This window comes from Zea mays, chromosome 1 (assembly GCF_902167145.1).
Source record: "Zea mays cultivar B73 chromosome 1, Zm-B73-REFERENCE-NAM-5.0, whole genome shotgun sequence".
NCBI lineage: Eukaryota > Viridiplantae > Streptophyta > Magnoliopsida > Poales > Poaceae > Zea > Zea mays.
In genome coordinates this window covers 302,636,132-302,647,734 of record NC_050096.1, presented here as the reverse complement: position 1 = coordinate 302,647,734, position 11,603 = coordinate 302,636,132, and the positions used below count along the sequence as shown (strand labels likewise).

The 11,603-nt window shown below is 48.4% G+C and overlaps 1 protein-coding gene across 1 annotated transcript; it reads left to right on the top strand.

The window, feature by feature from the left end:
* The first annotated feature begins 244 nt into the window (after window positions 1-244).
* Window positions 245-1,085, top strand: LOC100283258 (pectinesterase inhibitor domain containing protein). The gene has a single exon (NM_001156160.2). The coding sequence runs from the start codon at window positions 361-363 to the stop codon at window positions 970-972; it is 612 nt and encodes a 203-aa protein (NP_001149632.1). The 5' UTR covers window positions 245-360; the 3' UTR covers window positions 973-1,085.
* The last annotated feature ends 10,518 nt before the right edge of the window (window positions 1,086-11,603 follow it).

Below are 11,603 nucleotides of genomic sequence, written 5' to 3'. Positions count from 1 at the left end.
GTATCTTAAGAAGTAGTATAGATATAACACACTAGGAGTAGCCAATTACCAGCAAAATTACACGTCGGCAATCACACACCCGCTGGCACGCCGTCCGCCGTCCCGTGCATGGCATGCCAGATGCAGTTGGCTCGCAAAACGCTCTCGGCCGCAGGTACGTCCAGACGGTGGCGCGGCCTCCTCGGCGGCTCCATCGTCCATGCCCAACCATCGCGTTATATACGTATGCCCGCATGTCAGCCGTGCATTCTAGCTACTATAGCTAGCTATAGCTATTTCTTCTCGCCTCTCCCACCGGCCCGGTCGCCCGGAGTAGCAAGCGTCTCCGATCCGATCCATCGTGCGAGCATATCCACGGCGATGGAGGCGAGAGCGGCCATGAGCTGGTACTGCGGCTCCCTTCTGGCCGTGGCCATCGCGCTGTTCCTGTCCGTGTCCCTCGGCGTGCGCGCCGCCGGCGCCGGCGCCGGCGTTGACATCAAGGTGTCGTGTGCAGCGACGCCGGACCCGGACGTGTGCCTGCGCGCGCTCCAGGCGGACAGCGACTCCAAGACCCCGCGGGACCTGGCGGAGGCGGCGCTCCGCGCGGCGACGACCGCGGGCGGCGCGGCGGGCGACTACGCGCGGCACGAGATGGACGTGGTGAAGGACAACGACATGTGGCAGTGCCTGAACGAGTGCGCCGGGGAGATCGAGGAGGCGCTGGACCACCTGGACGACACCGAGGGCGGCCTCGACGACGGCAAGCTCCACGACGTGAAGCTGTTCCTGGACACGGCGGAGGAGGACACGTGGTCCTGCGACGTCTGCTGCAAGCACGCCCCATCCACGCCCGTCAAAACCACGCTGCTCGCCAAGAACAAGGACTTCGAGGCGCTCATGCGCGTCGCCCACGCGCTCATCAAGCGGGCCACCGGTGGCGCCGGTGACGCGCCGGCGCCGGCGCCCGCCGCCCGCGCCAAGATTCATTAATTGATTATTAATTCGTTGATTAATCCGCGGAGCGCCATACATATCTCGATCCATATTGTATTTGTTTGTTTATAGTATATATCGATGTGGGGTACGTTTATATGTACCTGCCATTGTCATTTGATTAGGTACGTTGTTGCAAACTTTTACCACAGTATTTATCTTCACATCTACGTAGAGTTTGATGTTAATCTACTATATCAATTGTGTAGAAAATGATTATATAGAAACGAATAGAAAAGATTAAGCTTCATGTTTGACATTTTTTTAAAAAAAAATCTACTACTAGTGCTCGACCTCATGATCTGTATCTTGCATGTGGAGTCGTGCAAAACATTATTTTATATAGTATATAGACTTTATTATTTATAGAATAGAGTTTGAAACGATAAATAACACGAGGTGGAGTGCAGACACGAGCGCACTGGTGTGGAGCGAGAGATTAGGGAAACAGAGACGCATGCGGCATGCGAGGGACTGTTCTCAGTGCGACTCTACCGTACGGGTGTTTGGTGCTACCTCCCTCTATAAATAATTTGTCAAATATATTTAACTCCACCTACTCTACACTTAAAAAAATCTAGAGTTGAGTCCAACTCTACTCATTTGGTGAAGCAACAAAAGGTGAAGCAACAAAAGAGATATTCCAAAATTGAGGTTTTATATATCTTGTAGAGTTGTAAAGTATTTATCCACATTTGCCACTGATTACATATGAAAAATATTTTATTCTATTTACCTCCTCGTACACAAAATACATACGGAGAGCTACAAGAGGCTCCCTGGTGGGAGCCAGTCCATGGAGTGGTCGTCGTGCGCTTATACCCATGCGGTGTTCAAGACAGAGCACATGGAGAAGGTGGTGTTATGGTGTGGTGTCATGGTGTTGGAGGACATCATGCGTGGTGTCCACAAAGGATGCAATGACTGTGGTGAGCGTCTCGAGGCGTAGCGCCATGAGCAGTTCGTGGCACATCGCAAATCACGCAAGGGAGACATGTGGGTAGAAGTCGAGATCTAGAAGGTTCCCATTGGTGTTTTGAACCTCGCTCCGACAAGTAAATTTTGCACAGTGGGCGCAAACTTTATATTGGTTCGGGCATAACGTACCTACTTCTAGTCATTGGTGGCTTACGCTACCGACACCATTAATGATCAAAGCTCGTAGTACCAATTACAAGCAGGCAAGAGAGAGAGGCGAGGCTCCCAAGTCTCTTATCGGGATGGAAGTAGAGCTAAAGATTACAGAGTGGAGTCATAGCTAAGTTTTGGCTTGGCGGCGGGGCTCCAGTCTCTGGCTCCACATCGGTGCATCCTACTCCTATTCATTGGTCTATTTGGGTGCCTTCTCGTCTAGGGTTTGTCTATGCGTGTGTGCATGTGTTCGTCTAAGGACGAACCCCTTCCTTTTATAGGCCGAGGGAGGGGTCGGGCAACGATGGCTTCCCCAAGAACGAGCCACCAGGCAATGGTAAAACCAAGCGTTCTACCCGGGGTGAAGCCACACATGCTTGTGAGCCTAGGGTTGCCTAGCTGTCTTGTATTCTTTATGGCGGACGACACGAGCAATATGGGGGCCAAGTGCCATCATTTGGGCTACGCCGACCGCTGGCCTTCGTAGCTTGGGGCTTGGTGCGGCTTGTCGTGTTGCGCCCTACCAGCGGTCTACGCACTCTGGCCTAGTCCGAAAGGTCATGAGTGCGCCATAGGCCGGGGGTGCGCAAGCTATAAATGTGTTGCAGTCTGAGGGGTTCATACGTCATGAGTGCATTGCGGCCTGAGGGGTTCGTATGTCATGAGTGGGAGGCGAACGGTGCCGCAGTCGTAGCTCGTCGCTAGGTATAGTTAATGCGGCTGGTCACTTATGACAGGTCATTCTCGGGCCAGGCATGGGACCCACTCGAGTGGTTTCCCTTCGGCGCGCCCGGTCCCCCTTTCAGGTTCCGCCACGCCCAACCCCGGGCTCAGTGCCAAAGGTTACCTATCTCCTCCGGCTGACCAGCACGCCCTAGTTGCCAGAAGCCTTTCCCTAGTGCACTAGCTAACCAATGGACCCTAGGGGCCAGGGATCGTATCCCCGACAGTAGCCACCGAGCCTCTGAGGAGAGGGTATCTCCCCTTGGGGGGCTGGTCTCGGGTCAAGCGCTGTCTTTTTATCCATAGTTTTCGTATTTGTTATCAAACCATCGCCTCTTTCCACATGTGGCGTTTGGTATCTGTTCTATTTTGCAATGCCTTGTATTTTTCTATAAATGGTCATTCCCTCGAGTGTCTTCGTTGTATCCTTCCTTTCTTTCATTATTGAAGGACGATTTCTTCATGCCCCCATGGACTTAGGCAAGCGTCCAGCAGAAGAGCACCCCCCCGGTGTTTCGTCCTCTCCAACAATATGATTGACTCAGGGTGTGGGCTCCTTTTCCTTCTGCTCCTAGATTCTCAAGATTGTGCTTGCCTCATCTTTTACTCTGTGCAGCCAAATGATCTTGATGGGTCAAAGGAAGGACTTATGGATGCCTTTCTACCAGGGTGGGATCCCGATCCTGTCGTCGCAGACCTCCTCGAATCTTCGAAAGAGCTTGGCCACCACCCATACGACGCTCGGGCTGTCGATGACGAGGTGGCCGGTCTTCGTGCCCACTTGGCGAACGCAAGCCGCCATGTTGCGGGTCAGTGGTGTCTTTTCCCTTCGTAGAGGCCCTTCTTTGGTGAAAGGGAAATAGGGTTAACCTTTTCCTACAATTAATTTTGGTGGTTGAATGTCCAACTCAAACATATGGACTTACTAGTTTGCTCTACAACTCATGTATTACAGGTGCATAAGGTTCAACACAAACCAATAAAAGATTCAAGTTAGGGACTACAATTAAATGGAGCAAAGACTTGAGTGTGTTGCGACTGGCGCACCAGACTGTCCGGTGTGCCACCGGACAGAGTTCGGTGTGCCATGCCCGTACGAAGACGAACCAGCCACTCTCGGGAAAACTGAGGCGCGCTCTGCTATAATTCATCGGACTGTTTGGTGTGCCACCGGACTGTCTAGTGAGTCAGCGGGCAACAACTATCTGAGCGCAATGGTCGACTCTGCAAAGGTGAACAGTGCAGCTACAGTGCAACGCAGAAGTCAGAGCAGGAAGTCAGAGGGGCACCGGACTGTCCGGTGCCGCAAGAAGACAAAGCTCCAACAGTCGCCTTTGCTCTGGACCCTAACGGTTGGGTGACATGGCAGCACACCAGACAGTGAACAGGACCTGTCCTGTGGTGCACCGGACTGTCCGGTGCGCCCATCGACAGTAGCCTCCCCAACGGCTTCTTTGGTGGTTGAAGGCTATAAATACCCCCAACCACCACAACTCTAAGCATCCAAGATTTCTGAGTATCACATTCAATACAAGAGCTCCAGCATTCACTCCTAGACACAATTCAAAAGATCAAAGTCTCTCCAAGTCTCAATTCAACTCAAGCACTTAGTGACTTGTGAGAGAGAGATTTTGTGTTCTTTTGAGCTCTTGCTTCTTGGATTGCCTTTCTTCTTTTCTTTCTCTTATTCTCAAGTGCTTTGTAACTTTGTAAGTGAGGCAAGAGACACCAAGTGTGTGGTGGTCCTTGTGGGGTCTTAGTGACCCGTGAGATTAAGGAAGAAGGCTCACTCGGTCTAAGTGATCGTTTGAGAGAGGGAAAGGGTTGAAATAGACTTGGTCTTTGTGACCTCCTCAACGGGGACTAGGTTCTTTGGAACCGAACCTCAGTAAAACAAATCACCATGTCCATTCGCCTTATTTCTTGGTTGATTTGTTTTCCCTCTCTTTCGGACTTGAATTTATCTCTAATGCTAACCCCGGCTTGTAGTGTGTGCTTAAGTTTATAAATTTCAAGTTTCACCTATCCACCCCCCCTCTAGGCAACTTTCAATTGATATCAGAGCCCGGTGCTTCATTAGAGTCTAACAACTCGAAGTGATGTCGGGAGATCTAAGAGCACCTAGAGGGGGTGAATAGGTGATCCTACAAAATTCAACACTAATAGCCACACAACTTAGTTATGAAAGTTAGAACGGCTAAGTAGCTTGAAACGAACTCTTGTGACCACAGACAATCAAAGAGAAAGCACACAAATGACACATGATTTTTCCCATGGTTCGGCCAAGTAACACTTGCCTACTTCTACGTTGTGGCGTCCCAATGGACGAGGGTTGCACTCAACCCCTTTCAAGTGATCCGATGATCAACTTGAATACCACAGTTTTTCTTCCTTATATCCTTTTCCTGTTTGTGAGGAATCTCCACAAGTTGGAGCCTCTCGCCCTTACAATGATGATCACAAAGAAAGCACAGAGTAAGGTTGGGATGAGCAACACACACAAGACGCAAATCGCAGCACACCCACGCACACAAGAGAAGACTTGAGCTCAAATGACAACACAGGGAGTCCTTGACTCGAATAGAGCTCAAATCTCAAACACAACAAAACGAATGCGCAGGAACGAAGTCTGGATGCCTTAGGATGCTTAGTGAATGCTTGGGTTAGCTCCTCCATGCGCCTAGGGGTCCCTTTTATAGCCCCAAGGCAGCTAGGAGCCGTTGGAGGCCAACAAGGAAGGCCATCCTTGCCTTCTGTCGAGTGGCATACCAGACAGTCCGGTGCGCCACCGGACAGTCACTGTAGACGGTCCGGTGCCGATCTCCTTCCTTTTCTGGCGCAGACGACCGTTGCAGCGCCGAGCCGGTTGGCGCACCAGACACTGTCCGGTGCACACCGGACAGTCCGGTGCCCCCCGCCGACCATTGGAGCTGCCACGCGTCGCGCGAAGATTGCGCGGCCGACCGTTGGCTCACCGGACAGTCCGGTGCTCCACCGGACAGTCTGGTGAATTTTAGCCGTACGCCGCTGATCCTCTTCCCGAGAGCGATGAGTTCGCCGCGGACGACTCACCGGACAGTCCGGTGCACCACCGGACAGTCCGGTGAATTATAGCCGTATGCCACCATCGAGTCCCAAGAGTGGCCTGTTCACGCGGACTAGCCTGGCACACCAGACACTATCTGGTGTGCCACCGGACAGTCCGGTGTGCCAGGCCGAGCTGGACTTTGGCTGCACACAGCCAAGTCTTTTGCAATTCTTTCTTTTCCTGTTCCTAGCACTTAGACAAAATATGTTAATACTCAAAACAATGTACTAAGTCTAGAAACATACCTCATGTCTTGATTTGCACTTTTCTCTTCATTTAGCACATAAGAACTCAATTACATGTGTTGGGCACTTAATCACCAAAACATAATAGAAATTGCCCAAGGGCACATTTCCCTTTCAATCTCCCCCTTTTTGGTGATTTATGCCAACACATCCAAAAGCAACCAAAAGAAGTGCAACATCAATGCAATTGAGACCAAAATTGTCTTTGCACAAGTTTTGACATATTTGGATCATTTTTTGCCACCACTTGGTTTGTTTTTGCAAATCAAATTCATTTTCCTATCTCTAAGTCAAACTCACTTGTTTGGGCATAAAGAGAGATAATCCAAGAGTGAAATTGATCAAATGCCAAAAACTCCCCCTTTTCCCCATAATCATAAATTCTCCCCCACAAGAGACCAAATTTTACAATAAGAGTATTTTGGACAAATCAAAAGTTCTAACTCTATTGTTTTCAAAATTCACAAGCGGTAACTGATCCATTTGCTTTGGCCTTAATTTCTCCCCCTTTGGCATTAAGCACCAAAACGGGATCATTCTTGGCCCTTTAACCCCATTGCCTCACCAAAGATGTCAATTAAGAGCAAAAAGGCAATAGGAGCATACGAATGAACGTGGAATTAAGTACACTAATACCAGAGTGCAGTGGAAGTCTTTGCATGGTCCAAGTTCATCTTTCCTTTTCAATCCACCTTTGAGACTACATCAAGTATACTCAAACAAACGGATTAGTCTCAAAGGGTCAAGTTGTAGCACATCTCCCCCTGAATATGTGCATCACTCACACATGGACTTGTGAGGTCCGGGGATCCCTTGCACAACTTGAGCACCATAAATAAGCAACAAATTACATAAATGCAAAGAGTAACATGATCAAAGGCATAGAACACATGTATGCTATAGATCAATCCAAGTTACGCGAATCTAAGACATTTAGCTCACTACGCAACCTGCAAAACCTTTTCTCATCTAAAGGCTTGGTGAAGATATCGGCTAGCTGGTTCTCGATGTTAATATGGTACACCTCGATATCTCCCTTTTGCTGGTGGTCTCTCAGGAAGTGATGTCGGATGTCTATGTGCTTAGTGTGGCTGTGTTCAACAGGATTATCCGCCATGCGGATTGCACTCTCATTGTCACATAGGAGTGGGACTTTGCTCAGATTGTAGCCAAAGTCCCGGAGGGTTTGCCTCATCCAAAGTAGTTGCGCGCAACACTGTCCTGCGGCAACATACTCGGCCTCAGCTGTGGATAGGGCAACTGATGTTTGTTTCTTTGAACTCCAAGACACCAGGGACCTTCCTAGGAATTGGCACGTCCCTGATGTACTCTTCCTATCAACCTTGCATACAACGTAATCGGAGTCTGAATATCCAATTAAGTCAAAGGTAGACCCCTTTGGATACCAGATCCCGAAGCAAGGCGTAGCAACTAAATACCTAAGAATTTGCTTAATGACCACAAGGTGACATTCCTTGGGGTCGGATTGAAATCTATCACACATGCATACACTTAGCATAATGTCTGGTCTACTAGCACATAAATAAAGCAAGAAACCTATCATAGACCGGTATGCCTTTTGGTCAACGGACGTACCTCCTTTGTTGAGGTCGACATGGCCGTCGGTTCCCATCGGTGTCTTCGCGGGCTTTGCGTCCTTCATCCCAAACCTCTTGAGAAGGTCTTGTTGGGGGCCTTCGTCCTCCGAAGGTCCTCAAAAACATGATTTGACAATGTTTTCCGAGTGGATTATGTGAACAGGTATTTTCGGATCCAGAATTATGAATATGGAGCACGGCCAGGACGAAGCCTGAACCAGACGAAGGTCGAGTGTAGCCGAAGCTGTGCGCAGGGAAGCTTCGGCGCGATGGCAGAAGGGGGAACCGACTTAAAGATGAAAAGACTTCGGGGGCCTCGACAGATTTCCATAAGCCGTTAACAGATGTAATGGACATGGATGTAATTTTACGTGGGCTGCGTCCCGCGTCTATAAATAGATGAACAGTACTCCCGTACTGTTCACGGCTGACTTGGCATTTGCTTATGCGTCACGCTTGTACTTTCTACCTTCTCTCAGGACCGAAGGTACATTTGTAATTTGAAATCATTTCTATTTTTCCATGTTAATAAAATAGAAATGATTTTGCGATGATGCTTATATTATATTTCATGCTTTATATAAGTCCTTCGTCATTATCTGTTATGTTTGCGAAGGTATTTCTCTTGTGACCTTCGTCCCAGACTCATTATTTCCCGAAGGGGACATAATGCTTCGAAGGACGAAGGACTTTAACACTTAACACTTTTTATGTTGCCTTGTTCTCAACTCTTAGCATTTGAGAACAAGTCCCCAACATTGGCGCCCACCTCCGGTGAACTCACTTCCACCTCGAGTCTTCGTGAACACCCTCGGAAGCTATAGACCTTCGCTATGGCGCCGAAGAAAGCTTCAGCGGCTGGGGCTGCAGCACTACAACCGCTGGACCACAACCAGGAGACCGTCTCTCTTCGGGAGGCCAGAAGTCAGAAGAGAAAAGCTGTTAGCCCGACGCTTGAGGAAGAAGAGCTAGACCAAGAAATCAGAGAAATGGAGATGCTGCATCAACAAGTGCAGAGGAAGAAGGAGAAGATGGCCCGCCTAGCTGAGTTGCAAAGGCAAATTGACGAAGCTTCTGAGGAAGTTCGCCATCTCACTCACGATGAACAGAACAGAAGGCCTCATCAGAAAGACCTCCATCAGGAGGGCTTCGTCAACGAAGACGACTGGTATGATAATTTCCATCAGGGAAATTTTGTTTTTGATGATGCTTCTCCTCTGTCTGCTGAGCTGCAGGCTACACCTTGGCCTCCATCCTATAAGCCACCCCAGCTCCCCATGTTTGACGGGCACTCCGACCCGAAGCAATTCTTGATGAGCTACGAAGCAACAGTGTCTTCGTACGGGGGCAACGCTGCAATCATGGCGAAGTCTTTCGTCATGGCCGTCAGGAATGTTGCTCAGACCTGGTATTCCTCCCTTCGGCCAGGAACAATCACTTCATGGCAGAAGCTGAAGGATATGTTATTGACCAGCTTTCAAGGATTTCAAACGAAGCCGGTTACAGCTCAAGCCCTCTTCCAGTGTATTCAGGATAACGAAGAATACCTTCAGGCGTATGTCCGAAGGTTCTTACGATTGAGGGCGCAGGCACCAACGGTGCCCAATGAAATCGTTATCGAAGCCATGATCAAGGGGCTCCGTCCTGGACCTGCAGCTCAATACTTTGCTCGGAAGCCTCCTCAGACCTTGGAGAAATTGCTCCAAAAGATGGATGAGTACATTCGTGCTGACAATGACTTTCGCCAAAGAAGGGAGGAGGCCTTCAGATTTTCTGAGATGACCAGGGGCTTCGGAGGAAGATACTACCCGAGGCATGTCCGTTCCATTCACAACACTCAGAATGATGATAAGGGGAGTCAGCAAAACAGGCCGCAGTGCTCCTCACAGGCTTCGGGGCAACAACAAACTTTCTTTCGGCCACCAGCTCCAAGAGGCAGAGGCGCCAGGGGCTTCGGCGGAAGATTCGGAGATCAGCCAAGGAGACTGTTTTGCCTATTCTGTGGAGAGGGCAAGGGCCACACCACTAGGACGTGCCATGTTACAATCCAGAAGCAAAAGGAACTAGCCGAAGCTGCATCTCAACAAGCTCAGTCGAAGCAGGTTATGCATACTGCTTCGTTTCATCCGCCTTATGTCCCACAATACATAGACAACCACCCTGCGGCTTCTGTAGCTTCGGCAAGTCAACCTCAAGCTTCCTGGCAGCAGCTTCCGCCTCCACCTCCATTGCAGCAAGGTCAACAGCCAGAAGGGAGTCAATACGCTCCACATCAGAGGGACTTCAGAGAACAGTCCGAAGCTCGCACAGTCAACAGCACTGTGCCAGAGTCGAAGCACATTTATTGACATATCCTACCTTTGATAGCAGTCTTTTCTATTGAGTTTTATTTTCTGTGAAGCAAAAAACATTGATAGTTTTCATGTAATAATTTCGTTGTTTCCCACGAGGAAAATCTATTTGCTCCACAGGCCTAAGTTGCTGAAGCCTAAAACTTTTTCCGTTACCAAGGAGGACCTTCGGATTAAAAATCCTTCGGAGTAACAGAAAGTCGTTCTAAGGAACGCAGAGTAAGTTTATGAAGTCACAAAAAGCCGTTCCAAAGGGAGCGCAGTGTAAGTTTTCTGCTCAGAAGTCGTTCCTAAAGGAATGCAGAGCCTACAGCGAAAAGTCAACGCTGATACCGCCTAAGTGAAAGGCGAAGAAGCTCCTAAGGGAGGCTTACAGCGAAAAGTCAACGCTGATACCGCCTAAGTAAAAGGCGAAGAAGCTCCTAAGGGAGGCTTACAGCGAAAAGTCAACGCTGATACCGTCTAAGTAAAAGACGAAGAAGCTCCAAAGACGTTCCCAAGGGAATGCAGAGCTTACGAATATATTTTATGTGTATCTCCGGAACAAATGTCACATGCATAACATAACATCATCACATCATTTTGCATAGCATAAGCATCATACATCATATTGCATTTGGCAAGAGAAGGAGATACTCTCAATCTTCGAAAGGATGCTTTGAGAAAGTGACATCGAAATTGTACAGCTTCGGAATACAGCTTCGGAGAATATTTTTACGAAACATGGGCGAGCTTTATCAGATCAATATCGAAGTTGTATAGCTTCGGAGTATAGTTTCGAAGAATGTTTTGACGAAGCATGGATGTGATTCATCAGAATAATTTTAACGGAGAATGCCTTCTTCACGAAGCATGAAAAGAAGGGAAGGTGTTTTTTCGCCAAAGGCTCAAAAATGGTATGTATTTAATGTTTCATGCATCGTAAAGAATTCAATAATGAAAGGAGATTTGTATATTACATTCAAATGTACAAAGTGTTACATAGATTACACTTTAAATGATTTTTCCAAATAGCATCTAATTTTCTCTCAATACTTCTTCGGCGGTCTCATTTAGAAGTTGGTCAACAACCTTGTCCAAGATAGTTTCGGCCATTTGTTTAATTTCTTCGTCGACATTTGATCCAGCAGTTTCTGAGGGAAGAGAACACTTCTTCATTACTTTTGCAAACCTTGAGCAAAGTTTGGAATAAAAATTACAGCACAATAAGAGCGACTAATTGGTACCTAATTGCCTTTCGGGCTCTGTACTCCTTTCGGCAGCTTCTGCCACTTTTCTGGCGTCATGAATGCCTTTTTCGCTCCTTTGGATGATCTCTTGCGCCATTCCGCGGCCGCCGTCGTTCCAGATATCAGTAAAAAATTTGCCACCAACCACGCTTGCTTCGGCCGAGGGGTCCTTGACGTCTTCGAAAGATAAGGTAGCTTCGGATTGAGCTAAAAATTTTACATGCCCGCAACCTTTCTTCTCTAAGACAGAAGCAATTCCTCTG

What these genes read in the sequence shown, in the direction of transcription:
- LOC100283258 (NM_001156160.2), top strand. Translation starts at nt 361, where the DNA reads ATGGAGGCGAGAGCGGCCATGAGCTGGTACTGCGGCTCCCTTCTGGCC.